This window comes from Diabrotica undecimpunctata, chromosome 5, assembly GCF_040954645.1.
Source record: "Diabrotica undecimpunctata isolate CICGRU chromosome 5, icDiaUnde3, whole genome shotgun sequence".
NCBI lineage: Eukaryota > Metazoa > Arthropoda > Insecta > Coleoptera > Chrysomelidae > Diabrotica > Diabrotica undecimpunctata.
In genome coordinates, this window is record NC_092807.1 from 104,109,603 (window position 1) to 104,123,934 (window position 14,332).

General features: G+C 34.5%; 1 protein-coding gene across 1 annotated transcript in view; it reads right to left on the reverse strand.

Moving 5' to 3' along the window:
• LOC140440730 (nose resistant to fluoxetine protein 6-like) overlaps nt 1–14,332 on the reverse strand; it is a 76,086-nt gene that overhangs the window by 13,986 nt on the left and 47,768 nt on the right. Inside the window, exons 9-11 of the mRNA XM_072531107.1 lie at nt 12,789–13,114; nt 9,863–10,005; nt 1,874–1,979 (exon numbers count right to left, since the gene is read on the reverse strand). Of these exons, the coding sequence (XP_072387208.1) occupies nt 1,874–1,979; nt 9,863–10,005; nt 12,789–13,114 (575 nt within the window). The remainder of the gene's footprint in view (nt 1–1,873; nt 1,980–9,862; nt 10,006–12,788; nt 13,115–14,332) is intronic.

Below are 14,332 nucleotides of genomic sequence, written 5' to 3' on the forward strand. Positions count from 1 at the left end.
AGAAAATCTGCTCTTGATTTTAAAAATCCTTTTAGATCGGATAAAGTTGGTAGTTCCGTTTGAGTAGCAATATGCTTTTCCCATTCCCTAATAGTAGTTTCGTCTAGTTTTGATGTTATAATGAATATAAGTAAGGCATCCCATTGTTCACACGGCTGATTTAATTGTTGAAGTGACTTTAAATGTTTTGAAAAATCATCTACTAATTTACGAAATTTTACAAAAGATTCTTTGTGAATAGATTCCAATGAAAATAAAGCTTTAATATGATTGTGTATTAAGAGTTTTTTATTATTGTATCGATCACATACAGAGTCCCATGCCAAATTGTACCCGTTTGCGGAAAATTCGATAGGTTTTATGACTGCGGCGGCATTTCCTTGTAATGATGCCCGAAGATAATGATACTTCTGAATATTTGTAATACTATCATTTGTATGAATGAGTGACTCAAAAGTGTCTCGAAATTCTAGCCAAAATTCGTATGTGCCGTCGAACTTAGGAATTTGTATTGTTGGCAGTTTTACACCTTGTAAACGATAAGCCCCGTCAGAAATAGAAGTGTTATTGCCTGTATGCTCGCTTGTCACCGACTTTTTATCATCAATATCCGAAATGAATTTATTTAACAATGCTTTGGCATTAGCCGATAGTGAATAAAAATTGTTTTCAAGTTCTTCCCTTATCACAAAGTGTGGTTCGGGATCGTCTGCCAATTCTTCTATTTCTGATTGGATAATTTTAATTTCTAAAAATGTATTTTCTAGTTTATTTATTCTGTCGCTTAGTTCGATTTTTTCAACATCATGTAATTCTAATTTGCATTTAATAGACTCTAGAAATTTGGAGAAAATTGTAAATGAAGCCTTATGACCAGCTCGTTTTCTAATTAATCTTTTTAAGTGTTCGTCCGACATTGTTTATTAATCAAATAGATTCGAATTGAATTTAAATAGATATATAGATTGTAAATAGTTTTATGCAACTTACACAAACAAAAACAGTATAAATAGGTTAGGAATCAGATGGGAACTCACCGGTATTTCTGGCTGTATATTGTTCGGCAATCCCACGTGTTCTTTCACTTGACCGTTAACTGTGAATCACTTTTAGCACTGATTTTATCACAAATATCGGGTCGAATGGACCAATGTTTATTGTTGTAGTGGACTGTATTCATTGAAATTAATTAATAGTCTAAAATACTGCATTTATTTATGAATTTGCACAAAAATATGAAAACAATAACAAATAGTTCTATGCTTCTCAACGGCTGGTGATGGAATGTCATTCTGTCGTCTGTCGTCTGTACCGACTAGCTGGCTAGCTGGGCTGCAGTGGCGGACCGTTCAAATACAAAATGGGTTGTCGTCGACAGTAGTTAAGATAATCCTTAAATATATGTTGAGAAACCATTACATTCAGAAAAACTGACTGTTTGGTGTGCTTTATGGTCTGGTGAACTCATTGGACCGTACCTCTTTAAAAACAATGCTGGTCAGAATTTTACAGTCAATGGTGACCACTATAGAGCCATGATTACTGCCTTTTTCATTCCCCAATTGAATATCCGTGATGTGTAGAAACTCTCGTTTTAATAAGACGTTAATGCCGATATACGGGAACAACAACATATTGGAAAAAGTGATCGAAAATTGGACCTCCAGATTAGACAACGTCAGAGCTAGCCATGACAGTCATATACCGGAAATCATTTTTAAATTATATTGCCAAAAAATTATCTTTCGAATAAAGTCAATTTCATGTCAATTGGTAGAAATCATAATTGTTTTACTCCATTTCAAAGTTCGATACCTCTAAAAAAACGCTCTTTATTATAATTATTTGCAGAAAATATTTATGCATTACATACCGTTCCACAAAATTTTTTCCAGGCCAATAATGGGAGCTTCAAATAATAAAGTAAGTATAAAAGCCAACGCGTAGCCTAACGTTACATCAGCTGTAGCTGCGTACACCTAAAAAGTATATTAGCTTAGTTAAACATGTGCACCAGTATTCTAGTAGCATTTATTATATTTGATTAACTGTAAACATGATATGTCAAGAACACCAAGCATATGATCTTTAATAAAACTCCAATTGATCATACAGACCTTTCTATAAATAACACTCCCATTCAAATGGTAAATACTTACAAGTACCTGGGAGCTACATATGATAAACCAAAACAATGATTAAAATATGAAGATCAAAAGAATTATTGAAATTGTAAGGTTTATTTTTATAAAATTGAAGAAACTGTTTAATAATCGTGATATCAGTCTGTATCTACGAATAGAAATGTTAGGAACATATGTGTTTGGTACCTTGTTGTACGGCGTGGAAACATTGACTCTCGAGCAGAACAATATAAAACGCATTAAGAGTTTCGAGAGGTGGTGCATTCGATAAATATTAAGAATACCTTTGGGTTGACCGAGTCACAAAGGAAGAAGTATTACGGCGACTGGACAAAAGGCTTGAAGTAGTACTTTCCATACAAAAAGGATGAAAGGACGAAGAGGAGTCTGGGCCGTAGAAGATTGTCTTGGATGAGAAATTTAAGAGAGTGGTTTGGTTGCGCCACAAACTTCTGTTTAGAACAGCTGTAAACAAAGTACGAATAGCCTTGATGATATTAAATATCCGACAGGAGAGAAATGGAAAGAAGAAGAGGGAAATCAAAGCTACGAATACTCTAGTAATTAGGTCTAGCAGTACCGATTTATAATTAAATGGATAACAAAGACTAATATTGTAATATTGCAATATAGTTATTTAAATATGTCTAATTAATGGGGTGATAAATTAAAACTTTCGAAAATCGTCAAACTTTATAATCAGTTGTAATTTTTGTACTGTAGGTATATTATTTAGGATTGTAAATTTCAGTAATCAGTAACTAATTCGATTCGACAGTATTAATTCACTGATAAAGAAAACCTTAAACAAACCATAGTCCCTACGATTGGGATGCCTATAAGGTATGCGGCGATGGAATAGCCAAAGCGCGAGTTAGCAGAATGTTATATCCCCTTTACATGCAGCTATTGCAGCTGCTACGTGCGTTGCCCGCTGTCCTGAAATAATTCCACGGCATTATTTAACACCTTAAACGCCACAATGCATATTAAAAAAAAAGTTATGTGGACCAAACTATTAAATACATTTACAGTATTAGTTTATGCATTTTAAACAGTTATACTTTAGTTTAAGTACAAAATCTTACATTTGTATTGTTTTTTAGAATTCTTTTAAGTGAGAAGCACGTGTACATTTCTTGGCCACAAATATTCTGGATTCCTAGAGCCATGTGATGCACACTTGCTTCTCGTATAAGGCAAGAATAAACCTGTCGTAACTTGTTTATTTTATACGTTACATTCGCTAGACAAATGCATTCCGTGTTAGTTATTAGTTGGTTGTCGATAGGCGAGGTTGTAGTGTGTATTATCAGTTTTCAATATGTCATATGAAATGGAGCAAAAGCGTTTGCAAAAGCTAGTGGAAGAGTTTTTTTCAGACGAGGAGAGTGATGACAGTGTTCGTGATAAAAATTTTGAATTAGATAGTGTTGACGAAATAAGTAGTTCTTCGTCAAATCAAGGTATTCCGGAGAGAAAGAGACAAAAAATGCAAGGTAATTTACAAGATTTACCTTCAACATCGCAAATCTTAAGAACAGTAGACGATATCATTGACAATGTTATTTCCCAATATCGACCCCGATGATGAAAACTCTTAGAAGATGATGACATTGCGATTGATCATAACCAGCCCTTGTTATGGAACATGGTAGATGGTCAGAACTTAAAAAACATTACATTGAGTGTTTAAGACTCGAGTATCAAAGCCGAGTTTTTTGAGATGTATGATAAAACTTCCCTTGACTTTTTTCAACTATTTGTGAATGACGACATTATTGATTGGATTGTGCAGGAAACTAATCGATATGCCCATCAAAAGATGAATATAGGTGGCCACGGTCCAAAAGCTAGAATTCATAAGTGGGTAGATATAAATACTGAAGAAATAAAGACATTTTTGGTCATTCTTGTCTGGATGGGATTGCAAAGATTGTCAAAATTGTCTTTATATTGGTCAAAAAATCCATTATACGAAAGCAAAGTAAAGTGTCTTATGTCGCGTAATCGGTTTGAATTATTACTTGTCAATTTACATTTTAGTGACAATGAAAATATTGATAAAGGACTTTGACTGTATAAACTATCACCCTTATTGGAGAAATTAGTATCAAATTTTCAGAGACTGGTAGTGCCGGGGAAAGAACTCTGCATTGATGAAACGGTAGTTCTGTTTAGGTGCCGACTGTCATTTCGGTAGTATATCAAAAACAAGACACATAAATTCGGGGTGAAGATATTATACAAACTCTCTTTGAATAGAGGTTATACTTATGATCTACAAATTTATTGTGGTAATGATAAAACTGAAATTATGTCAGTTCCGGATAGTGTTGTATTTAGTTTAGCTAATAACTTATTAGATGTTGGACGTACTATATACTAGAGGTGTGCTTTAGTTCTTTTAGACGAACTAGTTCAAGAGAACTATTTCACAAAAATGAACTAGTTCAGTGAACTAGTTCGCGAAAGAACTATTTGTAGGACCGAAATCGAAATCCAACCCTAACATAACTGGTTGCCAGATGTCTCGTCTTATTATCACACAAGCTCGGCGCCGGCCGCGCGTTTTCTTCGGTTTTCGTTTTCAGTCAGTCTTTCACTCTTTCACTACCGTACAAGTAGTTCGGGTTCGGAACCATTTCTTTCGATATGTTTAGGTTTAAATGTTTTAAATTTATTTCTCAAATGTTTTGCAAATAGCATTTTTTTTATTTGCAAAAAATTATTAAGATTTGTTTTTTATTAACCGTTTTAAATATAAATATGGTTCCCGTATTATTTATTTTTATATTTACGTATATTTAAACTCATAGGTATCTATATTAGGTTATTTCTAAAAGAACCTTACAAAAAAAAATCAGCGAATTTTCTAGGCACATTAAATAACACATATTCATTCTCACTTTTACATAAAATTATATTTTATGTAGATGCATCAATCATTTTAACCACAACTTAAAATTGTTATTTCAAAATTACAATACGAGAAACAACAGAACATGTCAACGTTCAAGCCAATACATGGGCATAAGATCCGAACCATTATGATATTAAGATAAGACTGTTTATGTTATTGTCACGTTCATAAGAATTATGATCTGTTATCTGAGGCTAATCGACACTTCTTTTTTTAAACTAGTCAGTCATTATTTTCTTCTTTAAAAGTTGAGACACAATTTATAATGCAAATCGTTCGCAGTGAACTAGTTCTATGAAAATTAATGAACTAGTTCAATTAGTTCAGTTGAAAGAATCGTTCATTTGAACTATTTCGATGGTGAACTACACATCTCTACTATATACATCGACAATTTTTATACTAGCGTTACATTAGCACATAGGTTGCTAAACAAAAATACAAATTTGGTAGGAACTTTGAGGCAAAACAGGAAACTTAATCCTAAAAAAGTGACAGGAGCAAAATTAAAGATATTGGAGATTATTGGGATGGAGAGTAACACAGGTGTAGTAGTAACTAAGTGGAAGGACAAACGCGAAGTGCTTATGCTGAGTACAAAGCATACTGCTGAAATGGTAGATGTCCATCAAAGCGGAGGAATTGTTGAAAAGTCAGTTTCTGTTGTCGACTATAAAAAGAGCAAAGGATTTATAGATATATCCGAGTAAAGTCTTACTGTACAGCATTACGAAAATCAGTGAAATGGTATCGTAAAATAGCAATTAAGCTTCTTCTAGGGTTAGCTATTGTCAACGCCTATATAATTTACTAAAAAGTAACCAAGAGTAACGTATCCATCACATCTTTCAAGGAAGAGTTGGTTTGTCAACTAGTAGATTTCACTAGACTAATTAATCCAGAGCAACATATTCCACATGCTCGTGAAGGTCACCATATGGAGGAAATGCAAAGTTCGGCCAGAAGAAGATGCGTCACATGTTTACGCAAAAAATTCAGCAGATAATAGTAGAAAATTTGCACAGACTAAAACTCCCTTCTCTCGTTTCAGGTGCATTCAGTGCAATAAATTTTATTGTATCACATGTTTTTGCCAGGTTCATTCATGTAATCTATAGACATTTTTATATGCGCAAATATTATTTTTTTCATTTATTTCTTAAATAAAAACGTGTATTGCTAATTTTTAAGGAACATTTACTGATTTTTTGCATTAAAAATAGTTGTTTACGTTATATATAAATAAAACTTAGTTTCAAGCTATATAATAACATATTGTTTTATTGCTAGACACAAGTATCCTAAAAATACAAGCTAAATATATAAAAAAATTCACCAGGCCACTGAGAAACTGGATTCCAAATAAATGAATGGGTACTGTGAAGCGCGTAGCCTAAAATACACTAATGGTATGAGATACAAAGGTGCTTCTCATGGCGTCAGTAAGTTCAGTGACTGAGATGCTTTTCATGGCGTCTAACGTGTTAAGGCAAATGGCTATTTACATACAGCTACAACAAGTGTTGCATCCGTGTACCATCAGCAATGGAGGGCATAGAAATTACTCTGGCGGCAGCTCTATGGGTTTTAAGTTTACAAAATTATCTTAACGGTTTAAAAACAAATGAGGTAGAAAAAAACGTCGATGTCGAAAAAGTTATTTATTTTTATAATAATCTAAAACTGGCTTCAAACATTTGTTTTACAGAGGAAATATAACATACTTTTTCAATGAATTGACTTTTGCAGAATATCACGCATAGATTTTGAATTTTTGCTTCAGAAAATTAAGCTCATTATAAAAAACAGACCAAAGTAAGAATTTCGTTACCACTTACACTTGAAAATAACATAACGATATTTGGCCACTGGGAACAATTACCAAAGGTTGTATTATTTATCTTATATTTGCTGGTTATGATACTTACAGGGTTAAGTATCATAACCAGCAATTCTGCTGATTGTGCTGAAAGTTTTTAAAGCAATTAATATCACTTAAAACGACCAAATTAAGATAAGCAATAAAAACAAATAAGAGTTAGGAAGTGTTTATTTTGTTTAACTATTATTCCAATATTTATGGAGTATTGTCTTCCGCCTGGCGTCTTTTGGCGACTTTTTTTTCGATGTCAGTTCTTTTATTGAGGTATTTTCCAAATATATGCTGATCTTCTTCCACACATCGGGTACTTTGTGCTTTTTGTGGTCTTTATGTGAAGAATCGCACAACAATCTTTCACTAGCATATACAGTCTCTCTCTATAACGATTCCCTATATAACGATAATTCCTCTATAATGATGAAAATAGTAAACGTTGGTTGGTTCGTCATAAGAACAATGTATTAATTCTTTCTCTATACCGATATCCGTTCTCTCTTTATAGCGATAACTTTTTAGCATTCAGTAGTTGATGACAAATGTGTTATTGTGTTTAAAGTTCGGACTACCTGAGTCACGAGTGGCATGGTTATTGTCCAGGGGTTGTTTTGTTTTGCGCTTAAGGAATGCGGCCACCCATTCTATTCTTTCTTACTCACGTAAAAAGCAATCGGATGTCGTTCGCTGGACGGGGCTGTCTCAGTTAACTGTGGCTACGATATGGAAGGATAGAAAAAAGTGGCCTAAAGCGGAGATGGAGGGCAGTAGCAGGAAGAAGTTGCGGAAACCTGAGCACGAAGATTTAGATCGCGCTATGCTTCAGTGGTTCCAGCAGCAGCGTATGAACCATATTCCACTTTCTGGGCCTGTGGTCAGAACAAAAGCTGAGTTTTTTGCAACTGAACTTGGAATCGAGAATTTCAAGGCATCTGAGGGTTGGCTAAGCAAGTGGAAGCTGCGGCACAAGATCAACTACGGGCAAATCAGCGGAGAGGCTGGCGATGTTAACAAACACGTAACGGATGATTGGCTAGAAAACGTGTGGCCTGGACTGAAGGCACGATATGCGTCAGACGACATTTTGAATGCGGATGAGACTGGATTGTTTTTTTAAATGACACCAAACAGAACTTTAAAATTTAAATTGGAAAAGTGCGTTGGTGGAAAGCTCTCTAAGGGACGCATTACAGTTTTAGTGGCCGCTAACATGACCGGTTCGGTGAAGCGAAAATTGTTAGTGATAGGGAAGTCGAAAAACCGGCGTTGCTTTAAAAATATAAAATATCTACCGGTGACCTATTAAGCAAATAAGAGTACGTGGATGACCTCGGAAATTTTTTAAGAAGCGATAAGAAAGTGGGATATCGAGCTTAAAGGGAAAAAAATTCTTTTGCTTGTAGACAATTATCCTGCTCATCCTGTATTGTGCGACCTTAAAAACATCGAACTCTGTTTTATGCCAGCAAACACAACGAGTGTCCTTCAGCCCATGGACCAAAGTGTCATCAAGAGTTTGAAAAGCCATTACAGGAAAAGACTTTTAATGGAATTGATTGAGAATAATGGAGATCTTAAACTAAATATTCTTGACGCCATCCTAATGACTAGTAAATCCTGGGACGAGGTGACGAGCAATACAATAAAACATTCCTTCAAACACGCAGGATTGCTGGAAGATCAAGGATTGACTGATGATGAAGATGACCTGCCATTAGATGTTTGGGCCAGACAGTTTGAACTTACTATCACCTACGGACCGGAAGAGCTAACAGATTTTGAAGAAGTTGATGAAAATGTAGCTACAACATCTGGACTTTCTGACGAGGACATCCTGCAAGCACTTCGTGTAGAAGAAGAAGAAAACAGTGACTCGGAAGTGGAAGCAGAGCCAGAACTAGCTCCGAACCCTAAGCAGACATTGGATGCGGCAAAAGTACTGCATCGATTCTTCATCCACCAGGAAGACGATATGAGTGCTGTGGAAGATTCGATGCGTCTTCATGACAAGGTCAGGTCAATTCTGTGTAAAGGGAAAAGAAGACAGACCAAGGTGACAGATTTTCTGGTGATGTAGGCTAAATATATTTTACAGTAGCATAGTGGAATACAATGTTAATTCATTTATGTTCGTTTTGATAATTTTTTTTAATTAAAATAGGTTATTTAGTACAGTATTATTAATATTACAGTACCGAATTTTGTCTCTCTCTCTCTCTCTCTCTCTGTATAACGATCTCTCCTTATAACGATGAAAATTCCCGGTCCCTTGCATATTGTTATAGAGAGAGAGAGAGAGGACTGTAGCTCTAAAAACTTCAGCACTTGGTCAAGACAGCGAGCAGCATGTAAACAGTCACTTACACTGCAAGTCCTTTGATTTCCTTTTAAAAAACCGCCAACGAAGGGAGTGTACGACAACGGCAGTGGCATAAGTAATGGCAGCGCGAGCGACGTATTTACATGCTCAAGTTGCCAACTTCCTTGGTCAATTCCCTGTTCACTGCAACGAAAGAAAGCTGCATGTAAAAGGGGTATTAGCGTTTATGCTAAAAAGTGTTTATGTTTACATTACTTGGAGACAGAACAATGGGTTAGTTTATCTTATTTAGTCTAGTAAACCTGTCGTTTAACCTTCAAATAAATACACATATATTGATTCATCGTTATAATTTTCGTGAAAAACCCTAAAATCCCTGAGAATATCTAGTTTCATGCTATACACTGCTAATATCCTTAGAGGTTATTGCATACAAGGTAGGGCATAGAAGATTTTCAACGAAAAATACATTTCTATACCTCACTGATTCTCTAAAAAATTAACTAGTAACATCTTCATCCTAATTCACTGTAAATAATAATTTTTGATCTGTAAAACGTCAATATACTTTTTTAAACAATGGCTTTAATCAATCTTACCGAGTTAAAGGTACTGGCGTAAGGAGGTTTTCTTCGTGTACCAGCTGAATATATTTGAATTGCACCATGACATAAGTAAATACTGTAAGTGAGTCTACTAAGGATAATCAACGGAGACCAAGAAAGAATTGGATCAACCCAACCTTAAATGATAAATTTTCATTAGTAATAATTTTATAAAGTTTAAAAAATTTATTAATTATTTGAAAAACCTCTATCCTCCCCAAAAAAATTTCCTAATGTATACATTCAACAATTAAAGTAGATATTTTTATTATTCGTTATTTTGTTTAAAACAATATCCCGATTTAATTGTAATGGACACGGCCTTAAACAAAAATTGATATCCAATGATTTCAACATGCTACTTTGTCTTTTCTTGTTTTTTTTTTTAATTTTTAGTAAATAAACATCTGGTTTAAAATATAATCTAGTATAAGTTTTCGCGACTCTATTACTATTTGAATAAAACTTAGTTTAATTAAAATAAAATATAGTTTATTAAATGACCTTTAAAATGACCGAACACAAAAAAAATTGATTTCGTTTGAACTTGAAATAACCCCCCTAATATGTGTATATTTTTTATGGTTTATAGTAATTATTTCAAATGAAATCAATTTTAGTTTTATTTGTGTTTGGTTTTTCCCATTTTAGTTCGTAAGATCAACTCTGTTGCTTGTTTAATAAATATTAAGAAGGTGTAAATGTAACATTTCTACCTATTATGCCATAGGCACTTTCTAAGTGCCTATGCTTGTGCAAACCTCTGTTCCTCTGTCAAACTAACCTAAATGATATATACAAAAATAGAAGAGACATAGAAACCATAGTCATAAGTTTAGAACGAAAAAAAAGCAAATGGAAATTACTTCGGGAAGAACCGATTGAGATTTAACCGCGATTTAAAACTCGACGTTATTTCTCGACATACGTGCTCGATGGCACCCATTTTGGAGCCATTATCAAAAGCGATATGGTTCCGTTCGAGTTCGGGGTCTTAATCTGCCTGCTCTGCCTCTCACTCGTGACGTACTAGTATCTTGTTCTCCAGAAATACGAAAACCGTCAAACATCACTGAGGTCGTCATAATCTGCCTAGTCCTCAGTGTCGAGTAAGAATTTCCATACTTTCGAACCCCTACCGTCAATTATTATCAACTCTTCTAATTATTTGGAAAAAATGTTATTCTCAATTCCACAAAATACAAACGCGACCCAAACGATCCCATCACCTGTCTAGAAAAAACGACATAACTTATCATAAATAAGTCCACTCTACCTCCAGACTTCAAAAAAATCTTATACCAAGGGAAAAATCATCTCGAATTCCAAGAATATACGGCCTACCAAAAATACATAAGCCCAATGTCCCCTAAGATCCATCGTCAGTGCATACAATTTCCTCACTCAGAAATTGGCAAAACATCTTGCCTTATCCATGCAACCATTAACCGAAAATGCCTCGTCCTATGTAAAAATTCTTTCCAGTTCATTGATCTTCTGAAAAACATTTCTATTTTACCCTCAGATATACTAGTTAGTTTTAACATTGTTTCTTTATTCATCACCATTCCTATTGATGATACCATTTCCATCTTGGTCTCTAAACATCAAATCCCCCAAGACACATTATCTCTTATAAAACACTGCATGTCTAATACATACTTTTCATTCCAAAATCATTTCTATCGTCAAATCAAAGGTACTCTAATGAAATCCCCCTCTTTCCCGTAATAGCTGATATCTACATTAAACATTTCGAAACAACAGCCCTGTCCTCATCAAATCTCAAAACCACCTGCTGGTTACGGTACGTTGTTGACACCTTTGCCATTTAGCCCCATTCTAAAGACACATTGGATCTCTTCCTCTCCCACCTGAATGAAATACGTCTCAGTATTTAATTCACGATCGAAGTTGAGTCTGAAGTGTCTTTGCCATTCCTTGATATTCTTATTCAGAAACACCTAACTCACTGTTTTTCCTGTTCCGTGTACCGGAAACCCACCCATAGATACCGTTATCTCCATGCCCAGTCACACCATCATCCCGCTTAACTCAATCCTGTTTTTTTTCTGTCAACACTCTAGTTTTCCGTTGCATAAGACTTATCGATGAAAATCACTGATGATCCGAAATTAATTCAATAAGACCAACAATATTACAAAACGGCTACCACAAAAACCCAAATTAATAGGAACATTAAAAAACATCTAAAACCCATTCCATACAAAAAAGAAACCTTGCCTCCCGATAAACTTAATACCTTTCTATATTTTATCAAAGGTATGACTGACAAGATCAGTAGAACCCTTAACCTTCTAAACATCAAAACCATCTTCACTACTCACTGCAATCACGACAGATCCGTAAAAGACCAAGTTCAAGAGAAAACCAAGTTCCAGTTGTCTACGAACATACATAGGACAGACAAACCGACGAACCCACAACCGTATTTCCGAACATTCTATATACGACTAACTAAATACGTTACAACTAGATTCAAGAATAGACAAAATACAAGAGCTGATACAAGAAATTAGTACACAAAATTAGAGAATATGACAAGACTTGTCCTCTCGTACCTGGACAACCGGAAGACCACGGAGGGATGCAGTTTTATCGCTCTGTTCAGCATATACACAACTGACGTTCCAAGAACACCCGGAACTTTAATCAACCTGCAGTCGACAGGGCTATAACGGCGAAACATAGTAATCTGGATGTAGCTGTGAGAAACCTACAAACAGCACTGGATACAATAGAAGACCTAATTATAATTGTAGAGTATATATATATATATATATATATATATATATATATATATATATATATATATATATATATATATATATATATATATATATATATATAAATATATATAATGATCAGATTTAGATATAATAGATATCTTAATACTCACCTCCATATCCACAAGAAACAGCAATTATAATCCATGCTATACCAAAACTCCAGCCCACATGATACAATGCACCGTATAGGGCAGAAACCCAAGTAGGAACTTTCTGGACGTAAAAAATAAATGCAAAATGCAACGAAATAAACAATAGTAACACACATACTATCCAACCTAATTTTACTAGACGCGACTGTATTTTAATGGTTTGGATACCCATTTGATACTTAATATACCCAGCTAGGACTCCAACGAAATATGCGCTTGCTCTTATGTGTCCAGGAATGTAAATTCGTAAAAATGTACTCTCTTCCGATGGATGTAGCAGCATTCTAAAAAAAAATACAATTTGACCAATTAACCATTGATAATATCCATGTACTTATTGTATTTCTAGTCTCTTACGTCGTTATCAACTACATCAACTGAATCAATCGTAAAGTTTAGTATCCGCTACTAGTTATTCTTCTTAAATGTTATAAAATTGGGAAAGCATATTTAAAATAATTTAGAATATTTATTATAATTAGGTTAATAGTTTAAATAATTGAAAAAATTGTAAAATCAAAAATACTTTAATTCTGTAAAATTGCAAAATATCTGCACCATCAATATAAATATTGTGCTCTATTCCCCAACCATATAGTATATTTTTTTGAAAGCCGCTTTTTACAAATTAGTTATACCGCAACCAGCTGGCTTATTAATCATATTAAAATTATTCATGAGAGATTCATTAATTCCAAAACTTGGGAACCCTGTAGCATATACAGGTCTAAGGGATGCGTACAGTGAGGTACAAGATCTATGCGAAATTTTAAAGACCAACCTGCTGATAATCCGCTATTGATACCTATTGTAACACAGACATTGATAGAAAAAAAAGCGTTATCCTACAAAGATAAAGCATATTGTAGCAGGACCAATATTGTTGAAATAAAGGCATTATTTGGTCTCCTCTACCTAGCGGGTGTATACAGAAATGGTCATCGTAATCTAAAAGTCCTTTGGCAAACAAATGGTACAGGAATCGATATATTTCGTTCAGTGATGGCACTCAATAGATTTACATTTTTATTGCAGTGCTTACGTTTCGATAATGTAGACAATCGGCAAGAAAGACAACAGTCTGATAAGTTGGCTCCTATTACGGCAGTTTTTGAAAAATTTGTCGCAAATTGTCAACAAGCTTACTCACCAGGACAGTACTTGACTATTGACGAGAAGTTAGAGTTTTTTCGTGGGCGTTGCTTATTCCGGCAGTATAATCCGAACAAACCCGCGAAATACGGAATAAAAATTCAGGCCCTAGTAAACTCCCGTACTTTTTATGTTTTTAATATGGAAATTTATGCAGGGACCCATCCAGATGGGCCGTACCAAATAAGCAATAAACCTATTGATATTCTCCACGGACTGATACCACCAATTTCTGGTAAAAATCGAAATATCACTTTCAACTTTTGAAAATTTTGCGTGAACGACATAATTTAACTTCAGTAGAAACTCTGAGGAAAAAGAAGCGAGAGATTCCCCCAGAGTTTATATAG